Source organism: Staurois parvus, unplaced genomic scaffold (assembly GCF_062004578.1).
Source record: "Staurois parvus isolate SC_StPar_1 unplaced genomic scaffold, SC_StPar_1.0 ptg000564l, whole genome shotgun sequence".
Lineage (NCBI taxonomy): Eukaryota > Metazoa > Chordata > Amphibia > Anura > Ranidae > Staurois > Staurois parvus.
The window spans coordinates 8286120-8302504 of record NW_028318360.1 but is presented as its reverse complement, the minus strand read 5'-3'; the positions used below and the strand labels follow the sequence as shown (position 1 = coordinate 8302504).

The 16385-nt window shown below is 43.5% G+C and overlaps 1 protein-coding gene across 2 annotated transcripts in view; it reads right to left on the bottom strand.

The window, feature by feature from the left end:
- The window catches only part of AFAP1 (actin filament associated protein 1), a 228393-nt gene that overhangs the window by 118638 nt on the left and 93370 nt on the right, over positions 1-16385 (bottom strand). For both annotated transcript variants that reach the window (XM_089691578.1, XM_089691579.1), the window contains exons 2-3: positions 15169-15297; positions 12812-12909 (exon numbers count right to left, since the gene is read on the bottom strand). In XM_089691578.1, the coding sequence (XP_089547704.1) occupies positions 12812-12909; positions 15169-15297 (227 nt within the window). The remainder of the gene's footprint in view (positions 1-12811; positions 12910-15168; positions 15298-16385) is intronic.

Below are 16385 nucleotides of genomic sequence, written 5' to 3'. Positions count from 1 at the left end.
CCTCTCTCTTAGTCACCACCTCTTTCTCTTTTAACCCCTCTCTATCATACCCCCTCAACCCCATGCTCTCACACACCCCTCTCTCACCTCCCACTTTATCTCTCCCCCCTTCCCCCCCCTTCTTCCGACCCTCCCCTTTCTCCATCTCTCTCCTACTTTTCCATCTCCCCCATCCCTCTCTCTCTCCCTCCTATTCCTATCTCTCTTCCCCCTCTCCTCTTCTGTCTCTATCCCTCCACCCCACTCTTCACCTCTTTAATATGTAACAGGAAATTCTGTCATAATTCAGAATCTCAGTAAGAATTGCACTCTGTCAGTAAACTTTCCATGTAAAAAAAAAAAAAAAAAAAAAAAAGTTGTGGAGAAGTTGGCAACCCTATCAGAAAGGAGCTGAGTGGGAGCTGAATGCCCAAACAAAGCAATTAAAATGATTGTAAAAGCAGCTGCGTGCACCACACTATTTTAATCTAGTATTAGGGCCCAAGTTTTGATCTTGTACACAGGCCCACTGGTTTCATAAAACGCCCCTGGTTGCATCAGAAAGATAGATGCTGCATGTTGGCCATCTTTAAACCTGAAAGTGCCCATTGGCTTCTACGGAAGGGAGCCAGGACCTTCCATGCAGGCTATGCTGCAGTGGATATTTAAATGCCCCATCTATGCAGCGGAGTTATAATAACCAAATGATCAGGCTCACAGAGATTCCTGGAGGCATGGTTGGGAGGCCTATGGGCACCTGACAGGTTAACAGATGGTCGCTACCCTTGAACCTGTCACGTCTTTGGTGGCTTCCCAGCAATGGCAAGGGGAATCTCTGTGAGCCTAAGCTGCAGACAAGAAATGGGCATTGGCTCATTCCTGAACATGAAGGCGCAACAGCTTCTGCAGTTTGCTGATGGGCCCTTCTGTGCAGCTGGGATGCAATACTCTTGTACCAAATTGTATTGCAACTGTAATGTCTACCTTCATTTTGCAAAGCGCTGCGCAAACTGTTGGTGCTATATAAATCCTGTATAATAATAATAATGTAGAGGATGGCTCCCACAAATGCACGTAATGTATGCAGTGCAATATGTAGGTGGAGCTTTGTGTAGGTGTGGCTTGAGTGTGGGTGGGGACACATGAGGCCCCACAATCTCCTATTGCCCGTGGGCCCAATGAGTTGTCAGTCCACCCCTGGCCATGAGTTTAGAGATGTAATAATTTAGCAGGGGTTACCCAAGACAATTATTTCAAGGGTTACCCTGTATTAAAAAAGGTTGAGATAGACTGCCTTATAAATCAGTGTAGAAAAAGACATGAGGTTTCAAGCTGACCCTTCCTAGTGCTTTTCTAATATTTTTGAGGAACAATACTTCATATGATAAAACAATACACATTGTATAAATCAAACTGAAGCCTGTGTAGACTGCTGAACCAGAAAAGACAAATCAAGAAGGATTTGTAAAGCAATATTTTAAGTCAATCCCTCCTTGTTTTCTCCCAGGTGGAAGGAAAACAGAAAGCAAGGAAAGAGGGAAATGAAACACAAATGGCTCATGTCTGAATCAGATACCTTTACAGCAATGGTAACTATAGGGCAGGGCTGAGCCGCTGTCTATGGCCAATGTCAACACAGATGGAATCAATTTACGATTGTACTAGCTGTTCTTTCATGCTGTCTAACAATGTTTCATTGCATGGGAGCTTGTCATGGAAAAGTCCATGTTTCCAGCAAGGCTCTGTTATTGTTCAAATAAAGGCGGATTAAGAAAAAGGAAAAGATCCAGAGGTGGGAAACCCCAAGCAATTCAGCATTAATGCTAAATAAATACATTAAACAAGAACACACTGCGCTAATAGGACAATTAGATACTGCAATGAACTAAATCACTAAATAAAACTAATGGTGCCATTCTTACGTATAGTCCAAGATGTGACACCATAACTCACTCCGTGTCGGTGCCAACTTCAATCACTATAGCATGAAGAATACCAGTACATTCAGGGCAGATTACTGGAAGCTCCTATTTGCATTTTACTGGCTGAAGTTGTATCCAAGAGTTCAATATACTCAGATATGACTTGCTGAGAAGGAATAGCTACCCCAAATAAAGGGTCTAACTTTAAGGTCTCAAGCACACTAGAGAAGCTAAAAACTGCTTAAAAACACCAATGTTTTAGCGTTTCTTGCCGGTGTTTAGCAGTGCTTAGCCTAGTGTGTACGCTAGTTTAGTAGCTTCAGCATTAAGAAGCGGGGCCGTAGTTAAGGAGAGGATCGGAGAGCCAGCCGCCCCATCCTTAACAACAGATGAGTCATGTAAAAAAAAAAAAGTAAAAAACAAAACATATTGCTGGCAATAAAAAAAAAAAAAAAAAAAAGTGAAAAAAATGGCGTGAGAGACCCCCTCCCAATCCATATCAGGCCCTTCGGGTCTGGAATGGATTTTAAGGGAAACCCCACGCCAAAACACCCCCCCCCCCCAAAATTCATACCAGACCAGTATCCGAGCATGCAGCCTAGCAGGTCAGGAAAGGGGGGGGCAGCAATTAGCCTCCCCCTCCTGAACCATGCCAGGCCACATGGGGGCCCCCAGATTTCCCCCCCCCCCACTCATTCACCAAAAAAAAGTGTATAAAGTGAATAAAAACACAACGCAGGTTTTTGACAAGTTCTTTATTAATAAAAAAAAAAATGTCCCCCAGTATAGTTCATTCATCAATCACACCACCCATCGACCTGAAAAAAGGGAAAAAAAATAACTTTGGTTCCCAAAAGAAGGAGAGAGACCCCGACCCCCTGTGACGTCCCTGACCCAGGGCATGCTAGGTTGGTGATGTCACAGGGGTCTCCCTCAGACATCACTGGATGGCCCCACCCATTGGTTATTTAAAGTGGTTGTAAAGGCTCAAGGTTTTTTACCTTCATGCATTCTATGCATGAAGGTAAAAAACCTTCTGTGTGCAGCATCCCCCCCAGCCCCTCTAATGCTCACCTAAAACCCCTCTTGATCCAGCGATGTGCACTGGAGTCTCAGCTAGCCCAGGACTCCCTCTCCTCATTGGCTGAGACAGAAGCGGGAGCCATTGCTGTCAATCAAAGCCAGTAATCCAATGAGAAGAGAGAGAGGGGGGTTCTGTATGTGAATGGACACACAGAGCAGCGGGTGCCCCCATAGCAAGCCGACAGGAGGGAGGAGCCAGGAGTGCCAGAGGGGGAAATGATAAGAGGAGGATCCAGGCTGCTCTGTGCAAAACCACTGCCCACAGCAGGTAAGTATAGACAAGTTTGTTATTTTTTATTAAAAAAAAAGCCTTTAGAATTGCTTTAGGAGCTAACAGAAGGCGGGAGCCTTTGTCGGGACCGCAGCGTTTTTTTTCCGGGTCGGAGGTGGCGTCTACACCGAGGGACAATTTTTTTTTATTTTTTAATAAAGGATTTGTCAAAAACTTGTGTTGTGTTTTTATTTACTTTTTACACTTTTTTGGTGAATGAGGAGGGGTATTATGTACCCCATGTTCATTCATATGGGGGGATTCCAGGATCTGGACGCCCCCTTGTTAAAGAGGGGCCTTCCAGATTCCAATAAGCCCCCCACACACAGACCCCTGGCGTTTAGCAGAGTTTGGGAGACTTTAGTAGAGTTTAGGAGTGGTCAGCAATTTTTCTGCCAAAAACATACTGGCCCTGGGTTTTTTTTTAACTGCTACTAAAAGCTTCTAAACGTCTATGTGTGCATAGACACATAGGATAACATGGAGGGCCATTTGGAAGCAATAAAAAACAACGTCTGGTGCCTCTAAAAGTGGCTGCAAAAACACCCTGTGTGCATAAGGGCTAATTCTTTTACATGTGCTTGGCTGCTTGAAGCACAGCATCATTTCACCAAAATAATAGGTATTGTTTAAAGTATACCTGTCTTGTCCACAAATTCCTGAAACCTGATGGGGACATTTGAAGTAAGGGGGCACTCTGAGGGGGGGCAACGAATGTAAGGGAGAACTCTGATGGGGACAGTTGATGTAAAGAGGACACTCTTGAGGGGGGCAACTGATGTAAGGGGTCACTCTGATGAGGCAACTGATGTAAGGGGGCACTCTGATGAGGCAACTGATGTAAGGGGGCACTCTGATGGGGCAATTGATGTAAGGGAGAACTCTGATGGGGACAGTTGATGTAAAGGGGACACTCTGAGGGAGGCAATTGATGTAAGGGGGTATTCTGATGAGGCAATTGATGTAAGGGGGTATTCTGATGAGGCAATTGATGTAAGGGGGTATTCTGATGAGGCAATTGATGTAAGGGAGAACTCTGATGGGGACAGGTGATGTAAAGGGGACACTCTTGAGGGGGGCACCTGATGTAAGGGGGCACTCTGATGAGGCAATTGATGTAAAGGGGCACTCTGATGGGGAAATTGATTTAAGGGGCACTCTGATGGGGCAATTGATGTAAGGGGCACTCTGATGGGGAAATTAATGTAAGGGAGAACTCTGATGATGACAGTTGATGTAAAGGGGACACTCTTAGGGAAGCAATTGATGTAAGGGGGTATTCTGATGAGGCAATTGATGTAAGGGGACATTCTGATGAGGCAATTGATGTAAGGGGGCATTCTGATGAGGCAACTGATGTAAGGGGACATTCTGATGAGGCAATTGATGTAAGGGGGCATTCTGATGAGGCAACTGATGTAAGGGGGTATTCTGATGGGGCAATTGATGTAAGGGGGCACTCTGATGGGGAAATTGATGTAAAGGAGCACTCTGATGGGGCAACTGATGTAAGGGGGCACTCTGATGGGGCAACTGATGTAAGGGAGCACTCTGATGGGGCAACTGATGTACAGGAGAACTCTGATGGGGACAGTTGATGTAAAGGGGATACTCTGAGGGAGGCAATTGATGTAAGGGGCACTCTGATGGGGCAATTGATGTACAGGAGAACTCTGATGTGGACAGTTGATGTAAAGGGGACACTCTGAGGGAGGCAATTGATGCAAGGGGGCATGAGGCAATTGATGTAAGGGACACTCTGAGGTTGACATTTTATGTAAAGGGCACTCTGGTGAGGACACCTGATGTAACGAGGATCTCTTATAGGAGCCTTGATGTAAGGAGGAACTCTGGGAAGAACTCCTGATATAAGGAGGGACTGTTAGTGACACCTGATATAAGGCAGCACAGGTTCTGTTAAATCACCCTAAACTAATGTCAGCATTCTCAGTTCACTCCTGCACCACCTCTTCACTGCCTGGCAGATGATACTTCCAGGTTATGACTCCATGGTACAGAAGTGTGAGAGTGAACAGGGAATATTGGTTCCATGCATCCCTGTCACACTACTGACATTATGCCCCCTGACTTTTTTACTGCACCCGGCTAGATCCGGCCCTGTCCGCACCCACATGCAATGCATGCGGTTTCAGCATTCTAGTGTGGCAATCAAGATGTTAAAGCAAATGGTGAGGAGGTGATTTAAAGTCTCCTCACTGCCTAATGGTCTCTGCAGTCCCCGGCTTGCTGTGTGCTCGGCCTCTAGTGTTCGCAGGGCTGTACAGTGCTGGCGCCGATGTTGCTTTCATTCTCAGTTGGGCTTTCTGGGAATAGCTCATATTAGGTGGACTGGGGCTGGCCGGGACTACAACTCCCATGAATACCGCGTGTTAGATTATTTCAGCCAATCGCAGCGCTCACAGTTTCCTTGGCCGCATGAACGTGGAAATACAGACATGGAGCGGAGCCATGGACAGAACCATCTCTGCGCTACACACCGGGGAATCATTTGGGGTTAACCCCTAAAGCACTGTTGGCTTTTTAATATAAAAGCCTAATAGTTCTGCTAAGAGTTCTTATATATCTGTCGTTTTCACCAGGATCTTAGAAGTGTCATTTTCCTCCTTTTTTACTTCACTGAATGTGGGTTTCTCTGTCCCTTTTCATGGTTTGGTTTTACTCACTTAGGAGTTTATTTGAGCACGGACTTTTGTATACAATTGATGGACTTTTAACACCATATAGGACTGCATGTTTTTTGTTATATATTTTCATAAATAAATGCTTGAGGTGATTGTAGCCGTATTAGTGTACTTGTGACAGAAACAATTGAGTACTGTCCGTGATACTTTATTATTTGAACTAACATACAATTTTTTTAGGACAAGCTTTCCGGGTGTACCCCTTCTGCAAGGTCCAGGCAGTACTAATGCTTTAGCAGAATAATTGTTTCATAAATAAATAAAAGTTGATCATTGTAAGCACCCTTGCCAGTGTTACATGGCTTGTCTAATCCCTGTAAATTGCTACATTTGTAGGACAGCCTGTTCTTTTGAAAAGAAACAACAGATTTACCCTCCAACCCCCCCCCCCCCCCCCCCTGACCGTCTGGTGTTCCAGAAGCAGACATCTTCAGTGTGGACACCCGGCTATGACAGCTTGCGGCTTCACAGCCGGGTGCCCACTGTGCATACGCGAGTAGCGCTGCGCTCCCTGAATGGCTCCGTAGTCTAATGGGACCTGTCATGTGTCCCAGAAGACTACGGGGAGGGAGGGTAGGAGGACAACTTCCGCTTCCGATCGCCTAGGCCAGTGGTCGGCAAGCCGCGGCTCGCGAGCCACATGCGGCTCTTTACACACTTTAATGCGGCTCTTCTGTGTGCCGGGCGCCCGCTCCCCTCCCTCCTCTGGGGCGGCCGCCCCAAAAGTCAGGACTCTGCAGCTAGCCCAGCAATGGGCAAACTACGGCCCGGCGGACCTTTTAATCCGGCCCGCGGAGCGTGGCAAACATTGGCTGTCAGGATGTAGGCGGGGCAGCGTGATGAACTCCTCTCCTCTCACAGTCCGCCCTGAAGACCGGAACGGCGCGGGAACACGGCGAGAGGAACGCGCGGAGCAAAGGTAAGTGAATTGACACAATATGGGGAATGAATTACTATAGGGGGGATGAATTACTATATGGGGGATGAATTACTATATGGGGGATAAATTACTATGGGGGATGAATTACTATGGGGGATGAATTACTATATGGGGGATGAATTACTATATGGGGGATGAATTACTATGGGGGATGAATTACTATATGGGGGATGAATTACTATGGGGGGTGAATTACTATATGGGGGATGAATTACTATATGGGGGATGTATTTTCAGTTTTAAAAATGTGGCTCTCAAAATAAATTTTAATCGTGGTTTTGGCGAGATTTGGCTCAGTTGAAAAAAAAGGTTGCCCACCACTGGCCTAGGCGATCGCAGTGGAAGTGGGAGCGGGTACCTGTCAATTTAGGAAACCCGCTGCCCAAAGGTGCCAATCCTTAATGGGGAGCAGGGGACCAGTCTTTAAAGCAGAACTTCCCCTTTTGGAAGCTCTGCTTTAAGTGGTAACAGTACTTAAAGTGGTTGTAAACCTCAGACATGAAATATGAACAAAGCATATCCCTCTATAGTGTGTATTCTCAATTTAGAGACCTAAGTGTAATTTCTGTCTGCTGCCTCATTCCTCTGCGATCACCATGAGTAACTTTCGACAAGTTTTCCTGACACCAAGAGAAAAATGGTGACAGGAGAGGGACAGATTGACAGCCTCAGCACTGCTCCTGTGAAGGGGTGTGTTCCTCCTTCCAATCAGCTCTCAGAGCTCTCCTCACTGAGCTCTGCAGAGTGTAACTTCAGCTCTCTGCCATCTTTTCTTGACAGCTCTGCAAGCTTTATAAATTCAGCAGGGGGATGTTTTTCATCTCTGTGTATCACCTGAGGTCAATTACTTTACTGAGTATATGTAAAGGTTTACAACCACTTCAATGTACCACTATTCTTTAAAAAAGTGTTACTAAACCCAGGACCCTGCATTCACTATATCTGGTCTTCCACAGCACACACAACATGGAAATGCAATTATTTGAGTAAATATAAACTAAATATCTTTTCTCATCAGCAATTAGAGCAGTCTTGTGACTTCTATCAGTGTCCAGCTGAGCACTGGTTAAAGCTTGTAGGAGGAGTTTTCATTCTCTTCTCGCTGCCCTGTGAGATTGCATAACCCGGACCCTCGGTCTGGACTGATTGGCCCTGTGCTGATCACATGCACCCTCCCAAGAAAAAGAAAAAACTCTCTAGCAGCACACAGCAAACTGAGTATGTGCAGATTGTCCACAAGGCTTTGTTCTATCAGGAGATGAAATGGGGAAACGTGGAAGGGGGGGATCAGAGAAGACAGGATCAAACATCCTTTTTACAAAATGAAGAATATTAACCCCTAAGTTCCACAGTGAGTATAACAAGCATGCTTTACTGCATATACAGACTTATTTTACTGTTGTGGGTTTAGTAACACTTTAACAGCTGTATAGCTGGATTAAAATGTAAAAGAAAAGCTGCACCTGCTTTGGTACTTTCCAAAAAAAAATACGTTTCAAGATCTCCCTCCAATAAATGAAAGGTCAAGTAAAATCCCTTTTTCGTCATCAGCAACCGCCGTACCATGTTTCTTCTATCCTTCATCCAGAAATGAATGCCCATTTGGCTGGCTGATGTTTGCCGTCAGCAGCCTTGAGTGAATCCCTGGATCACACCTTCCATTTTACTGGCTGTCACTAACACAGGAATCTCAGACCGCACAGACATGGATGCTGCAAGCAGATTTGCTTCAGTTCTGTAAAGAACATACCCATGGGAATTTTCATCATGGGAAAAGGCAACAGCAGGTTACCAAATAAAAGACTGAGGATAGCAGAAACAAATTATAAAAATTTGCCTGTAAGGTGTTTCAATGCCAGGGATCTATATTGGCAGCCAGATTTTTTTTTAGAAGATCAACAGCGGCAGTTCCATATTACTGTTGTGCAAGTTTCCTTTGAAGGGAAACTATAATGATTTTGGGTCAACTCTATACCAGTTGTTTTACTAATGTTCATAAAACCCTAATTCCAAAAAAATAGGGATGCTGTGTAAAATTTACACGAAAACATAATGCAATGATTTGCGAATATCATAAACCCATATGTTATTCACAATAGAAAACATATCAAATGTTTAAACTGAGAAAATGTACCATTTTAACAAATAAATAAGTAAATTTTGAAATTGATGGCAGCAACACGTCTCAAAATAGTTGGGACAGCATAACAAAAAGATGGCAAACACATGCAGTCTAATATAATATATTGAAAAAGCCGGCAAAGTAAGTGGTACTAACAAGGAAGAAGTGACAGAACATTTGCAACTAATTAGGTTAATTGGCAACAGGTTAGTAACATGACAGGACATAAAAAGAGCATCTTATAGAGTCAGAGTATCTCAGAAGTAAAGATGAGCAGAAATTCACCACTGAGAAAAGCTGCATCTAAAAACTTCAAAATTTCTAAATATTGTTCCTCCACGTACAATTATTATTATAATACAGGATTCATATAGCGTCAACTATTTACACAGCGCTTTAAAATATAATGACAGACAGTAGAGTTACAAAACAATGAAATACAAGAGGGTTAAGGCGGCCCTGCTCATAAGGGCTTACAATCTAAAGCTGCGGTAAGTGGTACAAAAAGCAATAACTGTGAGGGATGAGCTGATGGAAAAATTAAAAGTTCAGTTGTTCAGAGAATCTGGAGACAAGCCCAATATGCAAGAATGGATGCCCTTGATCTCCAGGCCCTTAGATGATACAGCATTAAAAACAGACATGATTCTATGATGGACATCACCGCATGGGCTCAGGAATTCTTCCAGAAATCCCTGTCTATGAACACCGTTCAAAATGCAAGGCAAAGCTTTATCATGCAAAGAAGAAGCCATATCTGAACATGATCTAGAAACACCTGTCTTCTCTGGGCCAAAGCTCACCTAAAATGGTCTGTTGCAAAGTGGAAAACTGTTCTATGGTCAGACAAATCAAAATATGACATTCTTTTTGACAACCATGGGTGCCATGTCCTCCGGACTAAAGAGGAGAGAGGGACCTCCCAACTTGTTATCAGAGCTCAGTTCAAAAGCCTCAACTTGTATGGAATGGGCAGCTTGCACATCTGAGAAAGGCACCATCAGTGCTGAAAGATATATCCAGCTTTTAGAGCAGCTTATGCTCCTGTTCAGATGACGTTTTTTTCAGGGAAAGCCTTCCATATTTCAGCAGGACAATATTAAAACACCTACTGCATCTATGATAACAGCATAGCTTTGTAGTAAAAGAGTCCAGGTGCTTAACTGGCCTGCCTGCAGTCCAGACCTTTAATCAATTGAAACTATTTGGTGCATCTTGACATGAAAATATGACAAAAGACCCAGGACTGTTGAACAATTAAGATCTTATATCAGGCAAGAATGAGACATTCCTCTCCAAAAAAATTTCTATCAACTGGTCTCCTCAGTTCCCAATTGCTTACAGAATGTAGTTAAAAGAAGAGAAGATGCTACACTGTGGTAAACATGTCATTGGCCCAACTTTTTTGAGACATGTTGATGCCATCAATTTCAAAATGACCTTAATATTTTCTTACAATGGTACATTTTCTCAGTTTAAACATTAGATATGTTTTCTATAGTGAATAAACTATGGGTTCATGAGATTTGCAAATCATTGCATATATATTTAGCACCCTCTTAGATACACTATATTGCCAAAAGTATTTGGACACCCCTCCAAATTATTGGATTCAGGTGCTCCAATCACATCCATGGCCACAGGTGTATAAAATCAAGCACCTAGGCATGTAGACTGCTTCTACAAACATTTGTGAAAGATTGGGTCGCTCTCAGGAGCTTAGTGAATTCAAGTGTGGTGCCGTGATAGGTTGCCACCTGTGCAGTAAGTACAAATTTCCTTGCTACTAAATATTCCACAGTCAACGGTAAGTGTTATTATATTGTATAGGGGTTGGGCTTGGCCCCTTAGTTCCAGTGAGGGGAACTCTTAAGGTGTCAGCATACCAAGACATTTTGGACAATTTCATGTTCTCAGCTTTGTGGGAACAGTCTGGGGATGGCCCCTTCCTGTTCCAACATGACTGCGCACCAGTGCACTAAGCAAGGTCCATAAAGATATGGATGAGCAAGTTTGGGGTGGAGGAACTTGACTGGCCTGCACAGAGTCCTGACCTCAACCTAATAGAACACCTTTGGGATGAATTAGAGCAGAGACTGTGAGCCAGGCCTTCTTGTCTGACATCAGTGCCTGACCTCACAAATGTGCTTCTGGAAGAATGGTCAAACATTCCCATAGACACTCCTAAACCTTGCGGACAGCCTTCTCAGAAGAGTAGAAGCTGTTATAGCTGCAAAGGGTGGGCCAACTCAATATTAAACCCTATGGTCGGAGACTGGGATGCCATTAAAGTTCATGTGCCTGTAAAGGCAGGCGTCCCAAGACTTTTGGAATTATAGTGTAGGTGCTAGGATAAGTAGAATATAGTATAGTAGTAGAGCTGTAATTATTTAGTAATTCTTGCTCAGTGTGTTCAAGTGCTGCTAGTACTGGCTCTGGCTTCCTCTGTGTCCAAGCAACCTAGGAAGGTTCTGGATGTAGAGGTGGAACTCATGCAGAACACAGTATGAATATTAATGCCACACTAGACAATCCTAGGGAATACAGCCCTGAAGGATGCTGGGAGAGAGTATTTATTCTTTGGGCATCCCGAAACCTGGGACTTTCCTGGAGAGGATTGCACCAGCCTGGGGGGGAAGGCACGCTGCCTTCCTAGGCACCTGCTGCCATCTGGACTCAGATGTGTCTCAGGTGACCTGAGGGCCAGAAGTAAAAGGGTGATCATGGTTCTTCAGAAAGCTGACTGAGGGGAGCTGTCTGATAAAGATCTATCTGGTATCACTGGAGGGCAGTGCTTGAAAGATTGGAAGGGGGCTACTAATCTGTCCTTGGGCCTTGTGAGTACAGACACTGAGGGATCTTGGAACTCTGTATGCTTTGCTACCCCTCTGGTGTTTTACAGTCAACGTGTGTGAAAGAGCACTGTCTGTTTAACCCCTCTCTGACTTTGGGACTTTGCTTAAGGCTGCAATATAAGGAAGTTCTGTCCTCAACTATAATTAGTTCTATTACTGGAATATCCTACTAAATTGCCCCATCCCTACTCAAGTTCTCCAATATTAAAAGTACAAAAACAACCACTAGACTGATCATTAGAGACAACAATGAATGAAAGTGTGTTTGCACTTGGCTGTGAAACTAACTTGTGCCTGGCTCCTAAGGGAGTGTAAATATAATATATATATATATATATATATATACACACCCATAAATGTTGCAAAACAGAAACACAGAGTTTCTTCTTATTGCTTATAATAGGTTACAGTTAACAGTTTTGGGTACCCATGACTTTTTCCCAAATAGATAAACTTTGTTTTACATGTGTGTGTGAAGGGGTACCACTTCAGCCACTACCAACGCAGTCTATAAAGTAACTTTTCTTTTAGCCATTATCCCACTCATTAGGGCAAGCACACACAAAATAAATTACGATAAAAGAATAAGAGAACAAGCTGCCAAGCTTGTGTGCCAAAGATGAAATCAGTTAATAAAATATTGTGCTGCACATTGTGCGTCTCCCACCCTCTTGCTGAGCCTGGCTCAGCCTTGACTGGCTCACTATTCAGTGAACATTGGAACAGTTTCACGTTACTTTCGCTTTCCAAGAAAAAGTTGAGAGGAGAGATATTGTACTAAGCTGTATGGACAAGACTCCATACTCCGTGTTATTGTCTCCACTCGATCTATCCCATGGGCATTGCATGGCTTGCAGGAGTTGAACGATTATTTACATAAAGCACGTTAATATGCCCTGAAATGCTTGGCCTGACCATGAATCAGCGGAATACTCACCAGCCATTGCTGGGGGATTTCAGGAAGAGGCATTTGCGGCGGGGCCGGCACGCTGCTGAATGTCTCAGCTTTGTGAACATGATTCTTCAGCTCCAATTCTGCTGAAAATAAGAATAATTTAACACATAAAAAGCAAAACAATCCTGGGGGCTACTAAAGCAATACAATAATAGCAAGTGGGTGGGAATGCTATATGGAATAACACCCTTCCCCATCCAAAAGAAGGCCACACTGGGGCAGAACTACACTGAGAAGATCCACTATCATGCTCCTGGAGCTAGAAGTTTATTTAATAAATGTGTGCAAAGAACCAACCTGGACAGCTAAGTGCAGGAAACCAATTTAATCAATCTGAATTCCGATTAGCTTAGTTTCTTTTATTGTATTGATTCTATTGTTTCAGAATGCAGAGCTATGTAGTAGGAAGGCAGAACCGTCTCAAGCTAATGGAGGGGCAGGGGTACGACAAGTCACACAGTCTCCCATATCCAAATGTTAAGGCAGCTTTCCTCACCCTAAAGCTCAATGAAGCAATAGGGAAGGGAAGAAAAGGTAAATATATGTAGCCAGTGGGCCCATCATTATAGTTAAAGTGGAACTTCACTCTCTCAATCAACATTGACTATTTTTAATCCTTAAGTATATAATATGTATTTGTTTTAAACCTTTTACATTTCTTCAGTTACTTCCTAGTTTCCATGCCTAGGCAAATGATGTCATACGTCTCAGGAGTCTTCAGGAGGGAAGGAGAGGTTTTCTCAGCTAAGTGAGGGGTTTTCTCAGCTAAGCATACCCTCCTGCTTGCATGTCTAAACTAAGGGCAGATTGAAACCAGGAAGTAAATGCTATGGAAATCATCTGCCCTTGCCCAAGATGGCCAGGGCCAGCAATGCTAGGGGGTGTTTTTCAAAGTGATTTCTCAACAAAATAAAGCATTGAGATATGAATGGATGGGTGAGTTTGTTTTGAATATTAAAAATGAATTAAACATTTTTGGTTTGTGGTCCTCAGATGCAGTGTAGTTCCGCTTTAACCTGGGGAAATCACAGGTTTGCTTTAAAGCACGACTAGAGGAACCCAGGGAAGTCAAATGGCAAATGGGGTTATTTACAACGAAAAGTCATGTCTAAATGTCAACTTACAAGCTGGGCACAAGTCAAGCCCTTCCCATCCCTTAAGCTGTGATGATGACAATATTGTTCAACATATTCACCTACTACATTTAGAGACCAATAGTGAGAATCAGAAGACAGAAGAGGATGAGCAGTGCAGTTAGGATTCGCACATAAAGTTAGATGCCAATATCATGGAATCTACTGTTCCGTGGAAATACGCTTTTCACTGTAGGAACTTCTGCTCTGCATTTTGTCACCAATTGCTCAAACAATTGAATGAAATTGCCCAAGCTTGTAACATGTTTACTACTCAAAGCTGTCAGTAATTTATGAAAATTAAGAAATGAACCCAACCTCAGTCTAACTTAAAGAAAGTCACAAAAATGAAGCCGCACTTTTTCTTTCTAAAAGAGAAGTTACGGTTTAAATTTTAAAAAAAAAAAGATATACTCACCTAGGTGGATGAAGCATCGGTCCATGCTGCATCTGTTCCCTGCTGGCTCTAAGACCGTGAACTGAGAGATCAAACACCACTGATCACTCATCTCTCGGACCTCAGGCTACAGAAGGCTGGTAACGGTCAGTCACCGGCTTTCTGCTTAGCCAATCCAGTGCTCACTGAAGCATCGGGCTGTGGAGGGGGCAGAACCAGCTGATTCAGTCTTGCTGGTCCAGGCATCTGGGTGGATCCTGACCATATGGTTGGGAACTTTTTAGAGCCTGGGCCAGCTCAGTGATGTTGAATGGCTGTGAAAAACGGTCACATCGGTCCAGGCATCTGGGTGGATCCTGACCATATGGTTGGGATCTTTTTAGAGCCTGGACCAGCTCAGTGATGTTGAATGGCTGTGAAAAACGGTCACATCGGTCCAGGCATCTGGGTAGATCCTGACCATATAATCGGGATCTTTTTAGAGCCTGGACCAGCTCTGTGATGTTGAAAACGGCTGTGAAAAGTGGTCACAGGGATGCAGAATTAACTGTACTCCTGTGATCCATAGGTGGAGTACAGCCAAAAAAGCTTTAACAGTTCAGTAGACATTTTCTTTAAAAATACTATGAAATGTTACACTGCTGTGCTCAAGCTATGGCATGAAACTATCTGCCGATATATCCTGGTGATGACATTTATATGAACTGTACATAGTTGTCATAACAGTAATGGCGGTTTCACCTCATCAGCGGACTGGAGGCCTGCTGGGTTTACAATGGCGCAAGCTCCTCTTGGCCTGTCCAACTAACCTTTGGATAACTGTATCCTTTGCAGAATGTTACTTATCACAGTCTTCTTCTCCTTCACAGTGGTGGTGAGATATTCATGGTCCAGTAGTTGTAGAAACAATCGCAGCTCTACTATCAACTCTTCCATATCTGCAAACAAATAAAAATAAGGACATTTGTTAAAATCAGGCTGCAATTTCATACATTTAAAAGGAAAACTTCACTCAAAATGAACTGAATCTAAACTGACCACAACATAACCGCAATGCAATTTCAAAAACATAGTCACTCTGTCAACTATAGTTTCCTGGAAAGGACTTGGAAAGTGAACTGACAAAAATACCCACCTATCGAAATGTGTGCTGCCCTAGAGCAACCAATCAGATTCATATTGTCATTATGCTTTTGCAGTTCAGGTTTAAAAGGGTTAGTTCACTTTCAGCTGTCTATGCAGATAAAAACAAACTGTGCAGCTTTGACTATGGTTGAATAATGCCCTTGCTATAGGTGTAGGCCATTTACAAACCTCCCGAAGCATGGCAGAAAACTTCCAGAGATGGCATCACCCCGTTCTGATTTGTTGCTAGGATGTTTCCAAGACACTCCCAGCTGTTACTGCTCGCCCCCATCATCAGAAGAACAAGCTCTAAAACCTCCAAACAGGTGTGATCCACTATCTTCTCAATCACATCACTGAGCTGAGAGCTACTGTAACAGGGGAGAGGGAGTGCAACACGTGGTTGCAGGAAAGAAAATTGTTCCATCAATGGCCGACGAAGAGGACCTGCACATAAAGAACTATACAGCTATAACTCAATGTCAAAGAAACACAGTTATAGGCTAGGATGGACTTAATGTATGCATGTGTCCCTTGAGCCCTATCTAGAAGACAGTAGATAAATTTAGGGTCCAGGCACAGCAAACGCTCGTAAAAACATCAAACACAAGAGATGGTGATAGGATATCATATGCTATGATACTGTTATTTAGTGCTGACCTATCATGATTTTCTTTTACATGGTGTACTTCAAACACTGAAATCTAAACAAGCTTCAAGATGCAGTATAAAGCTGAAAGAAACCAAGATACTTTTACAGACAACAGAAAAACTCTTGCAAAGTGCCAAGTACACCATCCACATGGAATTTGCCCAACCCTGGTTACAGCCTGCTTTTAATTGCACGTAGGCCTTTGCTGCATATGTGATAGGTCCTCAAGGAGAATTCTGCAAAATCTGT